Here is a 17,344-nt window from a genome sequence, read left to right as displayed (position 1 = left end):
TACAGTCAAAGGTTACAGGGGTAATTAACAAATACTACTATTCAAACATACTAAACTACAACCTGCTAAGTATCGCAAAATATTTGTGAACATGATAGTATGCTGGTGTTGGCATTTAGCTCAAAGCACAGTGTCTATATATCATAGATGCGTATAAAAAGATAGACGACATAATTGCTCCCCAAAAGTGAAGCCGCATTATCTTGATTGACCACTGCCCTAAACCTAACCCTAAACCCCACCTCTTTATTGTTAGTGGATGGGACCAATAAAAAGTCCATGTTAGTCCACAGGAAATGAAGTTTTCAAAAAGATGGTTTCTGTCATTAGTTCTCGACACACTGACACTTTTAAAGCATTCACTGTTCCAAGTAAGTTCATATCTTTAAGTTAACTGATGATAAAAAAATTTGGTCAAATGTCATGAATGACAGCTGAGTGTGACTTTGGTGTTTTTCGACATGACCTCAATACCACAGCCGCACCCCACGATCACTGCTGCACGGACTTGATGACAAGTCAATGTTGTCAATTATGGCATCAAAATTGAAAGAGGAAATGCTAGTATCCACGATATTTTAGCTTCCTTTTTGTCCAATGGGAGGAAGTGGAGACGTGTTGTCTGTCTTTATACAGTCTATGGTCTGGATACAACCACACTAAGCCACTAGCTGTAGACTTATTGCTGTGTCTATTTCACGCTCTGTTTTGATTTATTTGTTTAATTTATATTATATGTTTGTATATACTAATGCACTCGATATTTAATTTATCCATATTTTGTTTATGGTAAAAAAACTTAAGGTATTTAAAATATAGAAAATACATTTTTTTTGTTTCTTGTAACCTGGTTGACTAACTGACAAACCTAACAAACATAAATAACACAAAGGACATGACCTCAGAGTTCTCAGTTGTAGATAGATTCTGATTTAGAGCCTGCAAGATCACATCAAATCCAGTCGTGACAGACTTGTAAGTCTAAATAAACGTGTAAACTAAATGGCTATGGGTTAGTAAAATACTAATTAACCCTTTAATATTGTTTAAAGGTGGTTCAAATTATATTATAAATTATAACAGTTGTAGGGCTATTTCAAGTCTTGAAAACTGAGCCTCTTTATTAGACACTTAGACTTGTCAAGAATCTTAGGTTATGATGAGATTTGTTTCATAATGTGGTCTTTCAAGACAAAACTGCCAAAACGTTGTATTTTGAATTTAGTAAACTAATACCATGAGCTTACAACACATCATATTTTGTTAAAGGGTAGACGCCTACATGTCACTGTATTTCAAAATGTCAAATAACAAATATGTTTAAAGATATTAGAAAGAACACTTTTCTCTCTCTCACACACACACACACACACACACACACACACACACACACACACACACACACACACACACACACACACACACACACACACACACACACACACACACACACACACACACACACACACACACACACACACAGGGCTAAAGTGGTACCCTTCAGACACATTAGACAGAGGGAGGGTGGGGCACCAGTAAAGATTTCTTAATGGGCTCTGCTGTCCTCTCGTCTATCTGCCCTCATGATAAACACACAGCTACTCCACATTAGCCTGATGCGCATCCAAGCCTCCACTGATTTATTTTTCATCATTTTCCAAGAAATCATCAAGTCCATCTTTTCTACTGGATCTGAGATGACTTTTTATCATTATGGATGGAAATGATGGAAACAAATTAAGATTCCGTGAGATTTTCCTTGTCATAACAGGATTTCTGTAAGTGTGGAGTAAATCACTTGGATGTCTGGTGAGTGTCAGAGCGCATGGGAAGCGCACTGTGTGGGACTGTTGGTGTGTGAGTGACTCTATCCCAGCCATCCCAGCCTGCACAGTAACCTCAGAAACACCCACGGTCCCGGAGGAGGATGCCTTCCCTGCACCACGGAGCTATCCTCATCGGAGCCTTCCTCATTGTGACCGGGGGATCCACAGCCTTCCTGGCCTCGTCCCAGAGCCGCCTGCAGGCTTTCTCCCTCTGCTGCGTGGTGCTGGGGGTGGTCATGCTCATCCTGGGGCTTTTCTGGGCAGTGAACAGTGCCGTAAACTACAACCACCGGGAGTTCGACCCAGAGTGCCCACATTATCCATATGACAACCCCAACTTTGGCAGCCATCCCCTCTTCACACCCCCAGGGAGCCGCTTCCCAGAGTCCCAGTCAGTGTTTCTGCCCAGGTGGGTGAAAGATGCCAGTCTTTTACATAATGCTGCTTTTCACAGGTCAAGCTATATTAGTAAGTGTCATCAATTTCATCCTAGAGGAAGAAATATAAGACTCAAACTATTGATGTTACTGGAGATAAACACAGGGTAACAATGATATCTAATCCATTCTTTCTGTTTTGATCAAATCAAGGTTTCTTATATCAGTTTTCATTAATGTCTTTTGGGATAGAGCTTTACATGCACACAAATAACTGTACCAGGGGCTTGTACACAGAACATGGCCGCACCTTTTCCAATAATTCCTTCTGTCTTTTCTATCTTTTCCTTCTAACTTGTCATCTTTTCAAATATACATAAGGACCTTTAAATCTAATCCCTGGAAAAACTGCGCTTGAATAATAGAAACTGATTCAAATACTGCCCTCAGTTATCTAAATGTTAGACTAAAGCTAAACCGAATTGCTGACTTGAATTTGTAGGAAGGAGCAGTTTAAGTGGTATGAAGAGTTGGAAATGTAAAAAAAAAAAGGAATGCAGAATGTAAAAGTGTAGCATAAGCAGTGTATGGTCATTAATAAATGATGTGAAAGGATGTTCACAAATGATTTCACAGCCTGCATTTGTAAATAACCTTCTGAGTGCATGTGAGTAATTGCATTTACAAATATGACTTAATGTGAATTTGTAAAACAAAAAAGCAATCTTACAAATTATAGTTCATATATGTGAATGAAAGTTGTGCTGCTGTAGAAATATTTTGTGCATATGTGAAAAGGTTTTGTGCACACAGACGTAACACAAAGTTTTGGTTGCAAAATGGAATTTTCAATGGGTTTCTTTGACCTTGTCTTATGCTCCTTGTGTAGCTAGAGTGATCTCTCTAAGATACTGAATATATATTGTGTAGAGGGGGGAAAGAACAATGACTCTTTCATGATTACTTAAAACAGGATGTCAAAATTATCCTTTTTGGACTATAATTGAGATGGCAGCTCAAAGAATGATTTAACAATCTGCTTCAGAAGAATTACATCCTAGTGGTAGGAGAAACGTTTAACATCCTGCTTCCCAACAAATTGTCTCCTGGACGTCAAGTCCTGTCTGCGGAACTAACACATATTTTAAAGTATCTATGCCTATTGGTTCAACCTCTAAAACAAATGAAAAGTGTAAAATTAAACAAGAAATATTAAACAGAGAAGATAAAACATGTTAATTCGTATGCATGAGGCCAATACATATTTTTTTTGTATTCTCTTTAGTACCATCTACTGTCAAAAACAAGTAGTTGCAGGAAGTGAGCTATTGAAGAACAGGAAGTAGTGTTCAGGGACTTCCCTTTCCTTAATTTTATGAATACCGACTTACTTTTAAGCACCTATTCACATTGGTTGTCAGTGTTATTTTCTCCACTGATGCAATAAGAGGTATTGTTTAGTACTTACAAAGGTGCTTGTTTGTATTTGGCAGCACATTATTATAAAAATATTAATATAATTTAGATCTTCCTCCATTAATCGTGTCAAATACAACAACTTGTTTGTTCCTCGGGGGATTCAATGCTGGAAAATATTATTTTAGGTTGGCTGTGTAGTTAAAAAATACAATGTTGTCCACAACAACTTGTTATACTAGCTGTTTCCCCATGTTTCCATTTTTTTAATGCAAGGCTAAGCTAACTAGCTGCTTGCATCATATTTAATTCACAGGCATTATAAAAGTGTATTTGCCAACTGTTCCTTTAACTCAGTGGGATTCAAAAATGCTTTCACAATCCAGAGATGCTAATGAAAGCCATTGAAACCGAACATGTCTGGTTAGATGTGTGCTAGTTTCTAAAATTAACTTGTAAAATATCAGCAAATAAACCTTGCTTACACAATATAGTCCAATATATTGGTTCAATATAGCTCTGTGAAACCCATGAAAGGAATTACAGATATCAATGAACAGATCACATCCACCTGACATTTAGGATCTGATATCTAGTATCTTCAACATGGTTTTATTTCACCTGTGTTCTTCCTGCCTCTGTTTTCTGCAGGACGATGGAACACCAAAGGCATGGAACTCGTGGCGAGGAGTTCGACTACCCTCCGATGGACTCTGGTGGTTTCAGTCCAACGCCTCACCCTCCTCCTTGGCTGGGACCCCCGCCTCCCTATGAGGTTGCCATCAAGACCACGTGCAGCTCCACACACCTGCGGCGTGCGTACTCAGACACGCACCTGGCGACAGAGCTGCTGTCTGGACGCTCAAGAGAGATCAGCTTTGAGGTGTGACGCTGGATGACGTGGACGCCACACCACTCTGTTCATCAGAACAAAAAGATGAATGAACCAGAGACTGAGATCACTCAGACTGTATGGAAACTGTATTTTGACAGCAACAAACGTATTCAAACAGTTGGAGCATGCTTCTTTCTTGGGTCCTAGCATGATTTCTGTAATAACAAAGCAGGTGTTAGCAAATATTCAAATATATGGTGAAAATAAAGATGTGTGGTCAATGAGCCACCAATTCGCTGTGTCTTAAGGAACATTATACAAGTGTTTAAACAAACATCGCGCACAACTTATACCAAGTTTGGTTGACAAAAAACTTAGTGTAAAAACAACAACTTTTGGTATTACTGGGAGTTACTAAGCGGCAACCCACCAAGGCGTCTCCCATTGGTCAGTGGACTGGTGTTTTGATGCCTCGAGTTTGGCACCTAGGCCAGCGCCATCTTGTTTTTTTTAAACCAGCAGTAACCATACTTGAAGGAGCAGAGGGGTGGAGCCTGACTGAGAGCTGGAGGAGACGGCACGCCCACCTACACCTGCAAACTGCACACATCGGATGGTAGTATTGAGAAAGACTTAAAATTAGTGATTTCAACCATAAACTCAGTGTGAAAATATTTACTTATGTTAAAAAACAAGTTTGGTAATTTTCTCACAGAATTCTAGAGAAACTGACTTCTTTTATCAACCAGTGGTAAAGACCTCTGCTGGTCATCCAAGAGGAAATACAAGTTTCACAAACTTCTGCATTGGCTACACTTTCTGGTACCTGAGTCTGTGACCATTTTATATACAGTACAGCCAAATTACAGACTTCCATGTCATGCATGGTCACACTGAAGAGGATTCATTTAATCAAACAGTTTCGATATTTTACACAAAAGATCAAAAATAATGTTCAATTCATCTGAATGTGGATAATGACTGTGTTTTGTTTTTTTATATATATTTGATGATCTCCTTGCCCCACATTGTATTTAATGATGAAAAAGTCAAACTGCTACGACAGGCCTAGTCTCAGTTTTCATAATTAGCTGTTTTTAATTAGAATTGAATCACAATTAATATAAAAACGAATAAATGCTTGTTTTAGTGCGGTAATCAAAGGGCTTTACAAAGAATCTGACACTGATACAAAACTTGAGTTTTAAACTGAATTTGTGGTTTCACATGGAGCTTTAAAACCAGCAGAAGTTTAAATTATGTTAATTTACCATATTTACGTGAGTTTCGGGGATTAGTTGCCATGGTAAGAGGAGCACAGACGAAATCCTGGCTTTAACTGGCTGCAGATAGTTTTCTCTATTTCTAGTCTATATGCTGTGATCCTTGGGAATCCAGTGGGAGAGGCAAGAATGTCACTGAAGAATTGTTTTCCTCCCAGCAGGATTAATATGCTCCACCACAGGATGGATGTGAAAATCCATTTTGGGCAGCACACCCAGCCTGTGGAGGTCTTTCAGTTTGAGTGCCCCACATGTACTCATCCGTTTGTTGAAAGCAGCGGAACTATGACTCATCTGACCAGATGTCTTTCCACTGCTCACTCCACCACCGGCCATTAGTATCACAACTTGACCTGTTGTAAGGATAGAATCTCACTGTTTTAAAGGATCACATCAGTATTTTTACTGTTTTGTACATCTTTATCGTGTTTTTCTATCTTTCCAGACTCCCGTTGATAACCATACTTGTCAATGCAATTTGCAAATGATATTGCAGAGATCTTCAAATTGTTTGGGGAAGGTAATTTGTCACATTAAAATCACATAAAAAACTTGGTGTGAGACATTCAGGTGCTGGTGAGAGTCTTTAGCTTTCAACGTTAGAGAAGTGGTTAAATCTCTCTATTGATTCATGTCATGATTTATAATCAAATGTGAAAAGTCAAACTTGGAAGTTGTTGAAAAAACCCAAACTCCCAACATGGCTTGAATAGGCCAACAAGGAAGAAGTCAAAATGTAAATCTCTTTAACAAATACCTGCATTATATGAATGTAACACAATGCAACAAACCAATAATCATTAATAATCAAAGAAATAAAGATGATGCAATAAACACTATGAAAGTGAAACTATCTTAGAGTTAGTCAGCTTGGAACCTCTGCACGCACACACACACACACACACACACACACACCACTGCCACAGGAGAGCGGATAGAAATGATTTATAAACATCTGCTTTATTCCTGGGAAAGAAAAATTATCAAGGGAAAATCTTGTGAAATGTTGTCAACCCCTCTGATTATGTGTATAATTGACTTAACTAACTTTATTTAATTAAACAGTGACGAAGGACAAAATATCTTAAGCAGCGAAATCTGCACTAGAGTAATATCACATCCTCATCGTCAAACATCTGCACTCTGTGATTTGAGGCTACAATCCATTGCTGGAGTATCAAAATTACAGCCTAAAGTGGGCTGAAATCTTTTTGGGATTTTCCATTTGACAAAATGGTGGAGCCATAATAATACTGTGTCTATGGCTTCAATATGACACTATATAGAATAAACTGCTTCTCCTTTTCATTTACCTACTAATTACACAAACATTTGACTGTCTGTCTGTCTGTATGAGGAGTACATATCTTGCAAACCATTCATCTTATCAGCTTCACACTTGGTAAGTGTGTTGTTAACGGCTCAAGGAAGAGCAGTTTTGAATATGGTGCAATTTGGACCCATGATATCCTAAATATTAATAACATTTAATAAACAGCCTAAATGCCTGAATATCTGCTGTTATCCTCCTCTTAGTTACTTCAGCTATGGGGAGTTCTCGCGAAACTCCCAAGTTCTCACTGCAGCAGTAGGAGGAGGATAACAGAGGACATTTAGGCTAAACACACGGTGCAAATGACGCGTTTCAAGTTGAATTTGAATATCGGGGCTTATGGACACGTGGATGACACCACAGGAGCAGCATGGAGGCATGTTATGAAGAATACATGAAGAATTGGTCACCATTTACTTCAGTTGTATTGGATTTGGCTGCGACACTGTTTATCCCTGAGACTTCAAAAGTGTTTAGTGGACTCAAACACTTCACTATCCCTTTAATTGAGGAAAACACAGCGGATAGTTATTTTCCCAGTGAATGTAATACACTTCCATTCAAACTGAATTAATAGTTGGAATTTAATCTCTGCTCCACACTCCGGAACAGTAGGTGGCGGTAATGTACCGATTACACTGGTTGCCAACCGCCCTTAAAAAAAGACAAAAAGAAACGACGAAGAAGAGGCAGCGCGGGCGACGCGGCGGCGGGGAGGCGGATCATGAGCGAGGGGAGGCGGCGGCTCCGAGCGCTGTCTGAGGCGCTCTCTGTTTCCCGGAGTTTGTCGCTTCTTCATTTCTTCCAGGAAGCCGCATCACGACAACAGCTGAAGTTGATGGGAACGAGAAGAGGGATGAAGAAGTTTTTCCGCTGATCGGCTCCTCACTTCCTCTCAGGTAGAGATTGTCTGAAAACATGTTGCATTCACCCGGGAGTCACATCTGTTTCTCCATCTCACCTCCACTCTCTCCTCCTCTCCCCTCTCTCCTCTCTCCCCTGCAGACCGCCGCGGAGGTGTAGGTGCAGCTGCAGCAGCGGAGGAGATGTCGCACCCCAAGGGGATGCTGCTGTTTCTGGGCGTTTTTCTGATGATTGCCGGGGGGGTCATGGTCCTGGGCGTGGCCCTGCCCTTTCAGTCCGCCCCGTTCTTCGTGCTCGGGGTCTTCCTGGGTCTGGGGGGTGTGAGCCTGCTGGTCAGTGTGCTCTGCATGGCCATGCAGAACATCCAGGTGGCGGTGCCCGGACACTTCCTCCTCCACCCCCGCACAGGCACACGCTTCAGCCCGCCGCAGGCTCTGGCTATACAGAGGTGGTCCACTCAGTGTTCACCGTGTTGCATACGACTAGTGACAGGGCTTTAGATACTTGGTCTCATAAGATGTTTTAATGTAGTTAGTCTAAGAAAGTGTGTGGGATGGTTCTCCACCTGGGGTTAGGGGCCCTCAGTGGAGTCCCAGGGTTAATCAGAGGGAGACAGAAGGATGTATGATGGGGTAAAAAAGACCACTTCACGGCTTCAATAATAATTATAATTATCACCATGTTGTTTAGATGACACTCATCTCAATTTGAAGTTGATCAGATGAAAGCCCTGGGACAAGTTCGTCAAAGTAAAAATGTGAAAAATGGCCACTAAGTGCAAAATGGCGGGCTTCCTGTTGCGTTTTTCAAAATGCTCCTTGAGACTTTTTTGTTTGTCTGGTCATGATACACCTGTGTATCGATTTTTGTGAAGATCGCTCAGGGGCTGCGTTCCACGGGGCGCTGTTGAGCCATTTTGCCACGCCCATTTCAAATTACTCCAGAATACGTAAATTTTCACCACTTTCTAATTTTCTGCAAACTTTGGTAACGATTTGAGCATGTTGAAGCCCTCAAAAAGCCAATTCATTTCAATAGGGCCTCCCACTGTTCGGTGCTCGGGCCCTAATTAAAATAATTATAGCACCTTTCAAAACACAGTTATAAAGTACTTTACAAGTTAAAAATGACAAATTGAAGGCAAACAAAAAAGCAAAGAATGGGAAACTAAGTAAGTAAGTAATACGTAATTTGAAGATCACACAGCATTACAGCACAAATGCAAAAATAGAAAGTGTTACTAATAAAAACAAGATAAAATAAAACATTGTAAAATTATTTAAATTGTTGGTAAGATCAGAACTAAGAGATAGCATGCTTATGAGAATTTGTCTGTAAGATAAATTTAAAAGGGGTTTTCCAGACAGATCTCCTCAGGGAGGTTGTTCCAAAGAGTGGGGGCCCTGACAGAAAAGGTCCTCGTGCACAGAGGAGCATGTGCACTGTAACGTGAGACAGATAGACAGGGATTTAATTATATGTCAGCCTGTACGTAAACCTGACGTCTAGGCTGAAACAGTGAAAGTTTACGTCTAACCATAGCCCAATGCAGTCTAGCCAACAATTAGTGAGCTATTGAACGATCACATAAAAACATCTGATAGACACCAAACTAATGTTTGTAAGATTCACTTTTTATGGACATCTGCTAACAGATTGTAAAGCGACCAACTACCACAGGGAACTGTCTAAAAGAGCGTCTTTGTGAGGCTCTATAGGCAAAGCAGTGCTTTGAGCTAAATCCTAAAAGTACTAATGTACTAAAAGTAATAATACTAACATAGTGATGGTTAGACGGTATGTTTATCAAATTCACTGACTTAGTTTTGTGTGTTAGTATGCTAATATTAGTGAAATCTCACAAAATGCTGCTGATATGGATGGAAAAGAGTTTTAAATGGATTTGGTGGTGAAACCAAAGTTTAAAGTTAAAGTTTTGATCTAATGATGCTAGACATGAAATGAAGGTATTACAATTCATCCCAAGGGGGGCATGAAAAAGTTTGCACTTTGGACAACAGACTTATTAAATACATCGTGGTTATCAAACAAACTCTGCCACATTTTAAATCATAGGGTTATGATTTGACCGCCATTTCGCATTGACTGTCTAGTAGCAATCGGGGATGGAGCTGCAGTATCGAGGTCATCCAATCGCGAGTCAGTCTTTGCTGTTTATCATGACAATTCACCCCATTTGAGTAACTAATTAAAACCAAACTGACAGGAAAGATGTGTACTTAGACATACTTCAGGAACCTAAATGTCAATAATAAATGAACATAAATGTCAACAATCTTTGAGGAAAAGTTATATGACGTGTAGTTTGGCTACAAGTTTGGTCCTTTGGTCTCATCCACTAACAAGGAGGAGGTGGGGTATATGACATATACTGCAGCCAGCCACCAGGGGGCAATTAAGATGCTTTGGGTTCACTTTTGGGGAGCAGCCATGTGGTCCATATTCACATACAGTTGTTATTTTAACATTCAAAGTGAGTAACTTCCAGCTTCACTTGTGTTTTTCAAGATAAATACACACACACACACACACACACACACATAGGGACAAATTGCAGAGCTCACCATCCTGGGAGAAGAACTGACAAACACTGTTGTTGTTGAACAGATCTCTTGGACACACCATCATGTGCTAGGTTAAGAGCCAAGTTTGACAAAGAACAGAGGAGGGCTCCAGCAACTTGAAAACACTGTGACACTAAGAATCGGAGAGCAGCGGATTTTGTGATTATGAACTGATTATAGAAGTAGGTCATGGAGAAAACAGCAGACACATGCATGTGGCTGACAGACTCCCCCTGGCACTGTCTGAGGCGATCTGCGATAGCCTGCGAATTGAGACAAGACGAGTTCTCCTGTGGAAGAGAGCTGCCAGGAGCACTGCTTCCATCATCAAGAGCCTACCTCCACACACTGAGCTGACCAAACTCACAACAAGCAGTACTTTCAAGACTGAGGCTCAGAAAGTGGACAAACCATTTAAATGTTTGTTTTAGGTATTAGAATAATGAAATAAAATCCCCACTGGGAAAATAAAACGTGCAAGCTGGAGAATGCACCTTCAGCGGGAAATGTGAATGAAGAAGCAGCTGAAGGGAGATTGTCAGAGGAGTGTGCAGGAAGGATGGAGGAAAGAAATGCAGCATAGTGAGCTGAAGTTGAAGCAGCCTGGTTCCGTCCATTTCATTTTGCTTCACTTCATTCATATCTGCATCAATCAGTTGCTAAGAGAAGTTGACATTTTTTAGGTGGAAAAAATAAATATTTAAAAGTTGTTATTTCTGAATGTGGACTTGTACGGTGTACTTGTACTTCTACTGTGCCCGTCTCGTAAACAGTAAACACTTGTCACAATTTCTGCTTTTATATTTCTCATGAATGTAGATGGGTAGCTAGCTAGGTAGGTAGAGGGTGTCTCTATTTTTAAGCCTGTCTGCTTGGTTCTGATTAGTTAACTATTTCTCTAAGTGACTGAAACAGTCGTCATTGGACACAAGTTTGAATCACTGAGCGAACACACAACAGGTTTGGAACTAGGACTAGAAATTCACCTTTAAAACATCTCCCACCTTCCTCAAGCATTTTCCTTTCCGGTTTGAGAGAGTGTGTGTGTGTGTGCGTGTGCGTGTTTGAGGGAGCATACTGCAGAATCCACTGTTTGTTTGGAACAGTAAATAGAAGAACACTGAAGGACATGTTGGACTTGACTTTACATGTTTACATAGTTAACAAAAATAACCAAAGAATAGAAAAGAGGTGAGGATGTGCGTGTACGTGTCTCCCACAGTCTCAATGTCCAGAGTTCAATCCGTATATAGACAAAGTGGAGTTATAAGTCTGGTTAATAAAACTGTAAAAAATTTAAAAGAGTTAAAGTATTAGATGAAATGTAATCACAGAAAGGAGTCTGTAATTAGTTTAAGTGAAAAGAGATGAAAGGATATGAAGTGTGGTTGCTGAAATGAGTTGAAGATTTGTGTTCTAAGTTACAGGGTAAATATTGTTACAAATTGATTATTGGCTGAGGTGTTAGTGCTGACATTTTAGGGGTTAGGTGGACTGTAATCACTGAAAGGAGCTGATTGTCAGTTTATAAAAGCTGAAATGATTAGTTGGTTGGAAGTTAGTAACTTCTCTTTGCCTTCCTTGCCTTCAGGAGGTTGGATCGAATTCGTCGGGAGATGTCCGCGGACTCTGTCAGGCAGAGACCGGAGCCTGAACCCTCCCTCCCGTCCACCCCACCTCCCTGGACTATGGAGCCGCCTCCGTCCTACGACACAGTGATGAAAAGCCAGGAGCAAAGCGAGCAGCTGTAACCTCTGGTCGGACATCTTTACTTTGTGCCAGTGCCTTCTGTCTTCTCAGTGAGAACCTTCAACCAACACTTGGTGCTATCGGTGAACTCGCTGCAAATGGGCCTCTTGTGCCTTAACACAGCCACGCTGATCCCAAGAACAAGCCAAGGAGCAAGAAGAGACCGCAGCTGGTTAAAGATGTACGAACTGAACCACAGTGTGGCCTCCATGTCAACTACATGTGTGTTGTTGGGATTGTTGGTGGAAAGGATTGAAATGACCACTACAGCTGCTTCACTGTACACTAAGCGTCCGTGTTCAGACCAGCGTCATGTAGCTTTCACAACAAACTCAAGAGAAGCGTGTCAACAGATTGGCTCTGAGCCTCCTGTAGACAGCTAATTCTGATTTGTTTTGGCCTGCTTGAACTTATGTGATCTATTACTGTGGCTGCACAGCACTTCTCTTCAAACGCAAGGTCCTTCCTCAAGGCTCCTCTTCGTATCTGCACTCTTTCCTTTCATAACGCTGCACAGGATTCTGTGCTTACTCCAACGCAAGGTGCCTTAACCAGTGACAGCAGAATGTTAACAGTATAGTTTTATTTATCTCTCTGCTTTGTTACCAGTATGTCCACTGTTTAGTGTTGTGATGTTACTATAAACTCCAGATAATGACCGGAGCTCTCTTTGGGTGGTGTCGCTCTTAGAAATAATGATGGTGCATTGGATGGGTTGTTTATATTTAAGGGAGAAGCGATGTGGGGAAGGGTTACGCCGTCTTGTTTTAAATAATATCCCAAACCAAACAAACACTAACTCAGTGCTGTGCAGCAGCTGAGTTGCGAGTGTCCTTTTTGCCTGCAGCTCGAGGCAAGGTGACCTATTAGGTAAACACACTCACCTGCAATTTTATACCTGACCTGACCCAGCTGTCTGCAGGCTGTAATAAGCAGCAGAGCGGAACCCCGGCTGCGTTTTCTCCCCCCTCACCTTCAAGTCCTGACACAACAACACCAGATCTTTTCTCGCTGTAGCTTTAGCCAGCAGGTGCTCGCAGCGATGGTAGAGGGGAAACCGTATCGGTACGGGCTGATAGTGGCAGGCCTGTGTGTGGTGGCGGTCGGCCTCTTCATCATGACTCAGGAGCGACCACACGTCTATGCCACAATGTGTGTCCTGGGTGTCACCATGGTGTGTGTCGGGACTACATGGAGCCTCTGCCAGTGCTATCCCAAGGTAGATACACACTGTGTGTTAGAAAGAATTAATCCTGTGAATGCTTTCAAGCAGGCAAGAATTGATTTGTTAATGGAGAGTGTGTGTTCAGGTCACTTTGGCTGCTCAGATTCAGGAGAAAAATCCAGAGGATCTAGTTTGTACTTCAGCTGACGCAACAGACCAAAGGTACTGTTGCACATTCACAAACACTAATGGCCCACAGACAAGGGGACGCTCATTAAATCTTCAGTCGTCCTGTGGTCTGTCGGTGGTGGAGCTCAGCCATCATCTAGCGGGCCACATGGCGACAGCAGCAGGGTAATGTGTCTGAAGTGGGGGTCTGTACTAATACACTGTTGATACTAAGCTGTATAATTTACAGGAAAATGATTGGTGATGTAATGACAACAAAGCAGAGGAGGGAGGTGAATGAGAGAGTGAAGGAGAAGTGGAATAGAATAAAAAACAGCGAAATTGTCCTGTTAAACCCATCGACTGAATATTAAGATGGACCACGCATCTCCTCCCACTTTCTAGAAATGATGCCAAAATACAAAATATCCTTGATACAAACTCGGCCATCTTGTGCCGCCATTTGGAGACAGAGTCTGTGCATCATCATGGTGCAGAGCCATAGTATCCAGGTCCCGCTGATACACATGCTCCACCAATCATGAGTCAGTCTTAGCTGTCAATCATCACGTTTCACAAAAAAAGGAGCACTTTACGCACATCAGTGGGATAAGAACTACCTAAAATGACAGAAACCGTCTTTGAGAAAAATTCAGTTGACGTCTACATTGAATTTTTTGTTCATGCCGTGACCCATCCGCTAACATTGAGGAGGTGGGGATTATGATCTATACTGCCGCCAGCCACCAGGGGGCGATCAGGACACTTTGGCTTTACTTTGGAAGAGCAGTTATGTTGTCCATCTTTATATTCAGTCCGCGGTTGTAGCAGAAAAGGAGAGATTACTTTGGAATATAAAGACAGAGACAGTGAATAAGTAATACCCACCCATCCCATAACAAGGACCATTATTTTTTCTTTGATTCAGTGGTTTTCAATTTTCTTCTGGCATGCCCCCCTTCAGATGCCTATAAATGCCCTGCACCACATTTAGCACACAAGGCAACTCATAAGTTTATTTTTAGTGAGATAAAGGTCAACACAACATCATCATCAAACTATTCTTGGTTTATTTTTCCTACATAAATCATATTCACTCAGCTTAGTTCCACTCCATACTTCCCCCAGTTATTGTTGCATTGCCAGTTGTTGAAAAGAGGTCTGAACCAAGCAGCTCCTCCTCATGTGAGTGTTTATGATCTCATGACTGCTGCTCAGCAGCCAGATAAAGACGTGCTTGATCAGCAAAACCCTGCCTCCAATTTAAAAAACAGTAAGAAAATTAGGACAAAATGCCGGAGCCCGACTGCTGCTTTCATCTCTCCCCCCTGGCCCCCTTCTTTTGATTTAATTTTAGGCATGCTGATGCTCTACCAGGTTTCTGTGGCCAAAAGTCGAACAGCAGCAGACTGATGAGCCAGTGTCACAGCTGTCCCACACTGCACCTGGTCTGAGGCACTGCAGGGTACCACACTGAAGTCTGCACGAAGATGAGGGTCCGCTGTTTGATGCGATTTTATGACCTGAATGATGACATCACTCACACTAAGTGCCGTTTAAATTTGTACAAATAATAGAAATAAGCGATTCTTTATGAACTGTTTTCTACCGCTTCTTGTCACTGTGACGTGCCCTAAGATTCCCTACAGCCATTTTTAAGACATAAAAATACTCTGCTTTAAAAAGAATTTGTCTTGGGTGGTATTTTGAAGTCTTGTGATGGATGGATGGATCATTCTGTAGAGTGACATTCAAGCAGAGCTGTGAAGTAACAAGATGAAAAGTCGATGAGGATGCAGATTAAATTGCACAGTAGTTCCAGAAGATGGCAATATTTACTATGAGAGAGAAAGAAACCAGAGGGACAGTGAGTGACTCTCCATCACACCACACACACACACACATGCACACACGCACACACTGGAGGGACATGATGGTCCTATTATGTTATTAAAGTCCAGCAACCACAGAGACTTACGTTGTCATTATTGTTATCCTATTTCTGAAAACATCAGCATACACGTCACAACCTGTGAACTCTGAGCTTTCAGAAAATTCCTATGTCAGGTTTCACAGGAGGTGGGTCCTTCACAGGGACAATTCTCGTGAACTGGGTAAACACAAACTTAATAACAGCATTACACCGACACAACCGAACCTTGTTTTTTTACAGCAAATATATATATATATACACATTCGCACATCTAAGCTCCCATGGTGACGCATTGTTATCTTGAGGCAGTGGAAAGCACTTGTGCTTTTGACCATATAAAACCTGGACTCACGTCAGTGGCACAGTGTTTCACTGTCATCTTAAGGAAGCATTATCAAGATAGTACTAAACACCTACATGGAGGAGTGCACAACATGCATAGTGCATGTTAAACACAGATGCGTTTTCTCTGCAGAGAACTGTTCTCTCTTAAACAGATGTGCCTGGATTTGATTACCTTATAGCAAACCAAGTGTAAGTGCACCTGGCTGCTAAAGGGGAAGGGAGATTGCAATTGGTTGTAATGACCTCCACCAAGGAGGTTATGTTTTCATCTGCGTTTGTCAGCAGGTTTCTGCAACAACTACTGAACAGATTATATTGAATCTTCTTGAAAGGATGCACTATAAGTCCATGTTGGTGCAGAGCCAGATCAGGGGGCCAATCCTGGAATTTTTAACATTGATGAAAAAGCTCAGACATATTCAAGGGGTCTCAATTTCTTTTTCAGCTGCTGTATGGTAACAAATAGGACAAGAACCCTGTAAGGATACCACCAATGTGTAGCTGAGAAACAAAATGTGGCCTTAGCTATAAGGCTTGTTTTAATTACAGGAGACTGTTGGGTCCTGGTGGAGGATTGTGCTCTACTGAGAGCACTTCTGGTTAATTAAGAGATTAACAACCCTTTTGAACCATGCACCTGGGGCAATAACCCTTTTTCCTTTGTGCAGCAGCCCCACACAAAAGAGCCACTCTGCATATAGGATATAACGCCTTTCTCCCCACAGTGTTACACTTACACACTGAAATCATCAAGATAAATCCATAATACCCCTTGATGACATAACCAGGGTTATTTTCTCAGACTGGACAAAGCTGGTCCAGCTGGTTCCTGTAAGTGTTTTCTCAGGTGGAGTATGATGAGTGACATTATGTGGACTAGTCTGTACAACTGAATGGCCCCTAAATCAGAATCTAAACCAGTACTCACCAGCCCACGAGGCCCTATTAGTCGGTCAAGACTGAAGACCAAAGGTGACAGAGCCTTTGCTGACAGGGACCTAACCCTCTGGAATCGTTTACCCGAGGAACCCTGAATTAAAACATTATTGTCTGCTTTTAAATCCCCCCCCCCCCTCAAAACGTATTTTACCAATTGGCTTTCTCTTGATTGTTTGTTTTACTTTTATCCTTTTCTTTTGCTATTACTTTAAATGAACTTGTATATTTTTATCTGCTGTCTTTGACTTTAAATGATATTGTTTTCATTCGCTTAATGTATTTCACGTTTTGCTTTTGTGTGTTTTGTTTGTCCTCTTTGTGAAGCACAGGCTGTTTTGAATAGTGCTATATTATATTATTATGAATTATTATTATATTACATATTTTATTTCTCATTATAACTAAGGTCTCGCTGAGGAGTGATTCTCTGCTGAATTCAAATAGAAGAGAGTCAATTAAAAATGAATTATAGACACATAGTAAAAATAATCAACACACATAAGATCCCTGGTCATCCTCAGTGCGC

The 17,344-nt window shown here is 41.2% G+C and overlaps 3 protein-coding genes across 3 annotated transcripts; all 3 read left to right on the top strand.

Annotated features, from left to right (window-relative positions):
• The first annotated feature begins 1,615 nt into the window (after positions 1–1,615).
• si:dkeyp-51f12.2 (uncharacterized protein LOC100151460 homolog) lies at positions 1,616–4,620 on the top strand. Its single transcript, XM_035177194.1, has 2 exons — positions 1,616–2,235; positions 4,271–4,620. Exons 1-2 carry the CDS (start codon positions 1,928–1,930, stop codon positions 4,506–4,508), a joined length of 546 nt encoding a protein of 181 aa, XP_035033085.1. The 5' UTR covers positions 1,616–1,927; the 3' UTR covers positions 4,509–4,620.
• A 3,115-nt stretch (positions 4,621–7,735) lies between these two features.
• si:dkeyp-51f12.3 (uncharacterized protein LOC107988041 homolog) lies at positions 7,736–12,926 on the top strand. The gene is made up of 3 exons (XM_035177216.2): positions 7,736–7,969; positions 8,076–8,382; positions 12,111–12,926. The coding sequence occupies exons 2-3, from the start codon at positions 8,117–8,119 to the stop codon at positions 12,268–12,270; spliced, it is 426 nt and encodes a 141-aa protein (XP_035033107.2). The 5' UTR covers positions 7,736–7,969; positions 8,076–8,116; the 3' UTR covers positions 12,271–12,926.
• Positions 12,927–13,077: 151 nt separating this feature from the next.
• Positions 13,078–15,289, top strand: bsnd (barttin CLCNK type accessory subunit beta). The gene is made up of 3 exons (XM_035177218.2): positions 13,078–13,487; positions 13,579–13,655; positions 14,959–15,289. Exons 1-3 carry the CDS (start codon positions 13,311–13,313, stop codon positions 15,053–15,055), a joined length of 351 nt encoding a protein of 116 aa, XP_035033109.1. The 5' UTR covers positions 13,078–13,310; the 3' UTR covers positions 15,056–15,289.
• Positions 15,290–17,344: the final 2,055 nt, after the last annotated feature.

The sequence above is a fragment of the Hippoglossus stenolepis genome, chromosome 14 (assembly GCF_022539355.2).
Source record: "Hippoglossus stenolepis isolate QCI-W04-F060 chromosome 14, HSTE1.2, whole genome shotgun sequence".
NCBI classification, from domain to species: domain Eukaryota; kingdom Metazoa; phylum Chordata; class Actinopteri; order Pleuronectiformes; family Pleuronectidae; genus Hippoglossus; species Hippoglossus stenolepis.
The sequence above is the reverse complement of the archived record's forward strand: the minus strand, read 5'-3'. Positions and strand labels throughout refer to the sequence as shown.

Coding starts and splice junctions, on each gene's coding strand:
- si:dkeyp-51f12.2 (XM_035177194.1), top strand. CDS start 1,928: ATGCCTTCCCTGCACCACGGAGCTATCCTCATCGGAGCCTTCCTCATT. Junction 2,236..4,270: donor CAGTCAGTGTTTCTGCCCAG/GTGGGTGAAAGA, acceptor TGTTTTCTGCAG/GACGATGGAACACCAAAGGC.
- si:dkeyp-51f12.3 (XM_035177216.2), top strand. CDS start 8,117: ATGTCGCACCCCAAGGGGATGCTGCTGTTTCTGGGCGTTTTTCTGATG. Junction 8,383..12,110: donor CAGGCTCTGGCTATACAGAG/GTGGTCCACTCA, acceptor CCTTGCCTTCAG/GAGGTTGGATCGAATTCGTC.
- bsnd (XM_035177218.2), top strand. CDS start 13,311: ATGGTAGAGGGGAAACCGTATCGGTACGGGCTGATAGTGGCAGGCCTG. Junction 13,488..13,578: donor TCTGCCAGTGCTATCCCAAG/GTAGATACACAC, acceptor GTGTGTGTTCAG/GTCACTTTGGCTGCTCAGAT. Junction 13,656..14,958: donor GCTGACGCAACAGACCAAAG/GTACTGTTGCAC, acceptor ATTTAATTTTAG/GCATGCTGATGCTCTACCAG.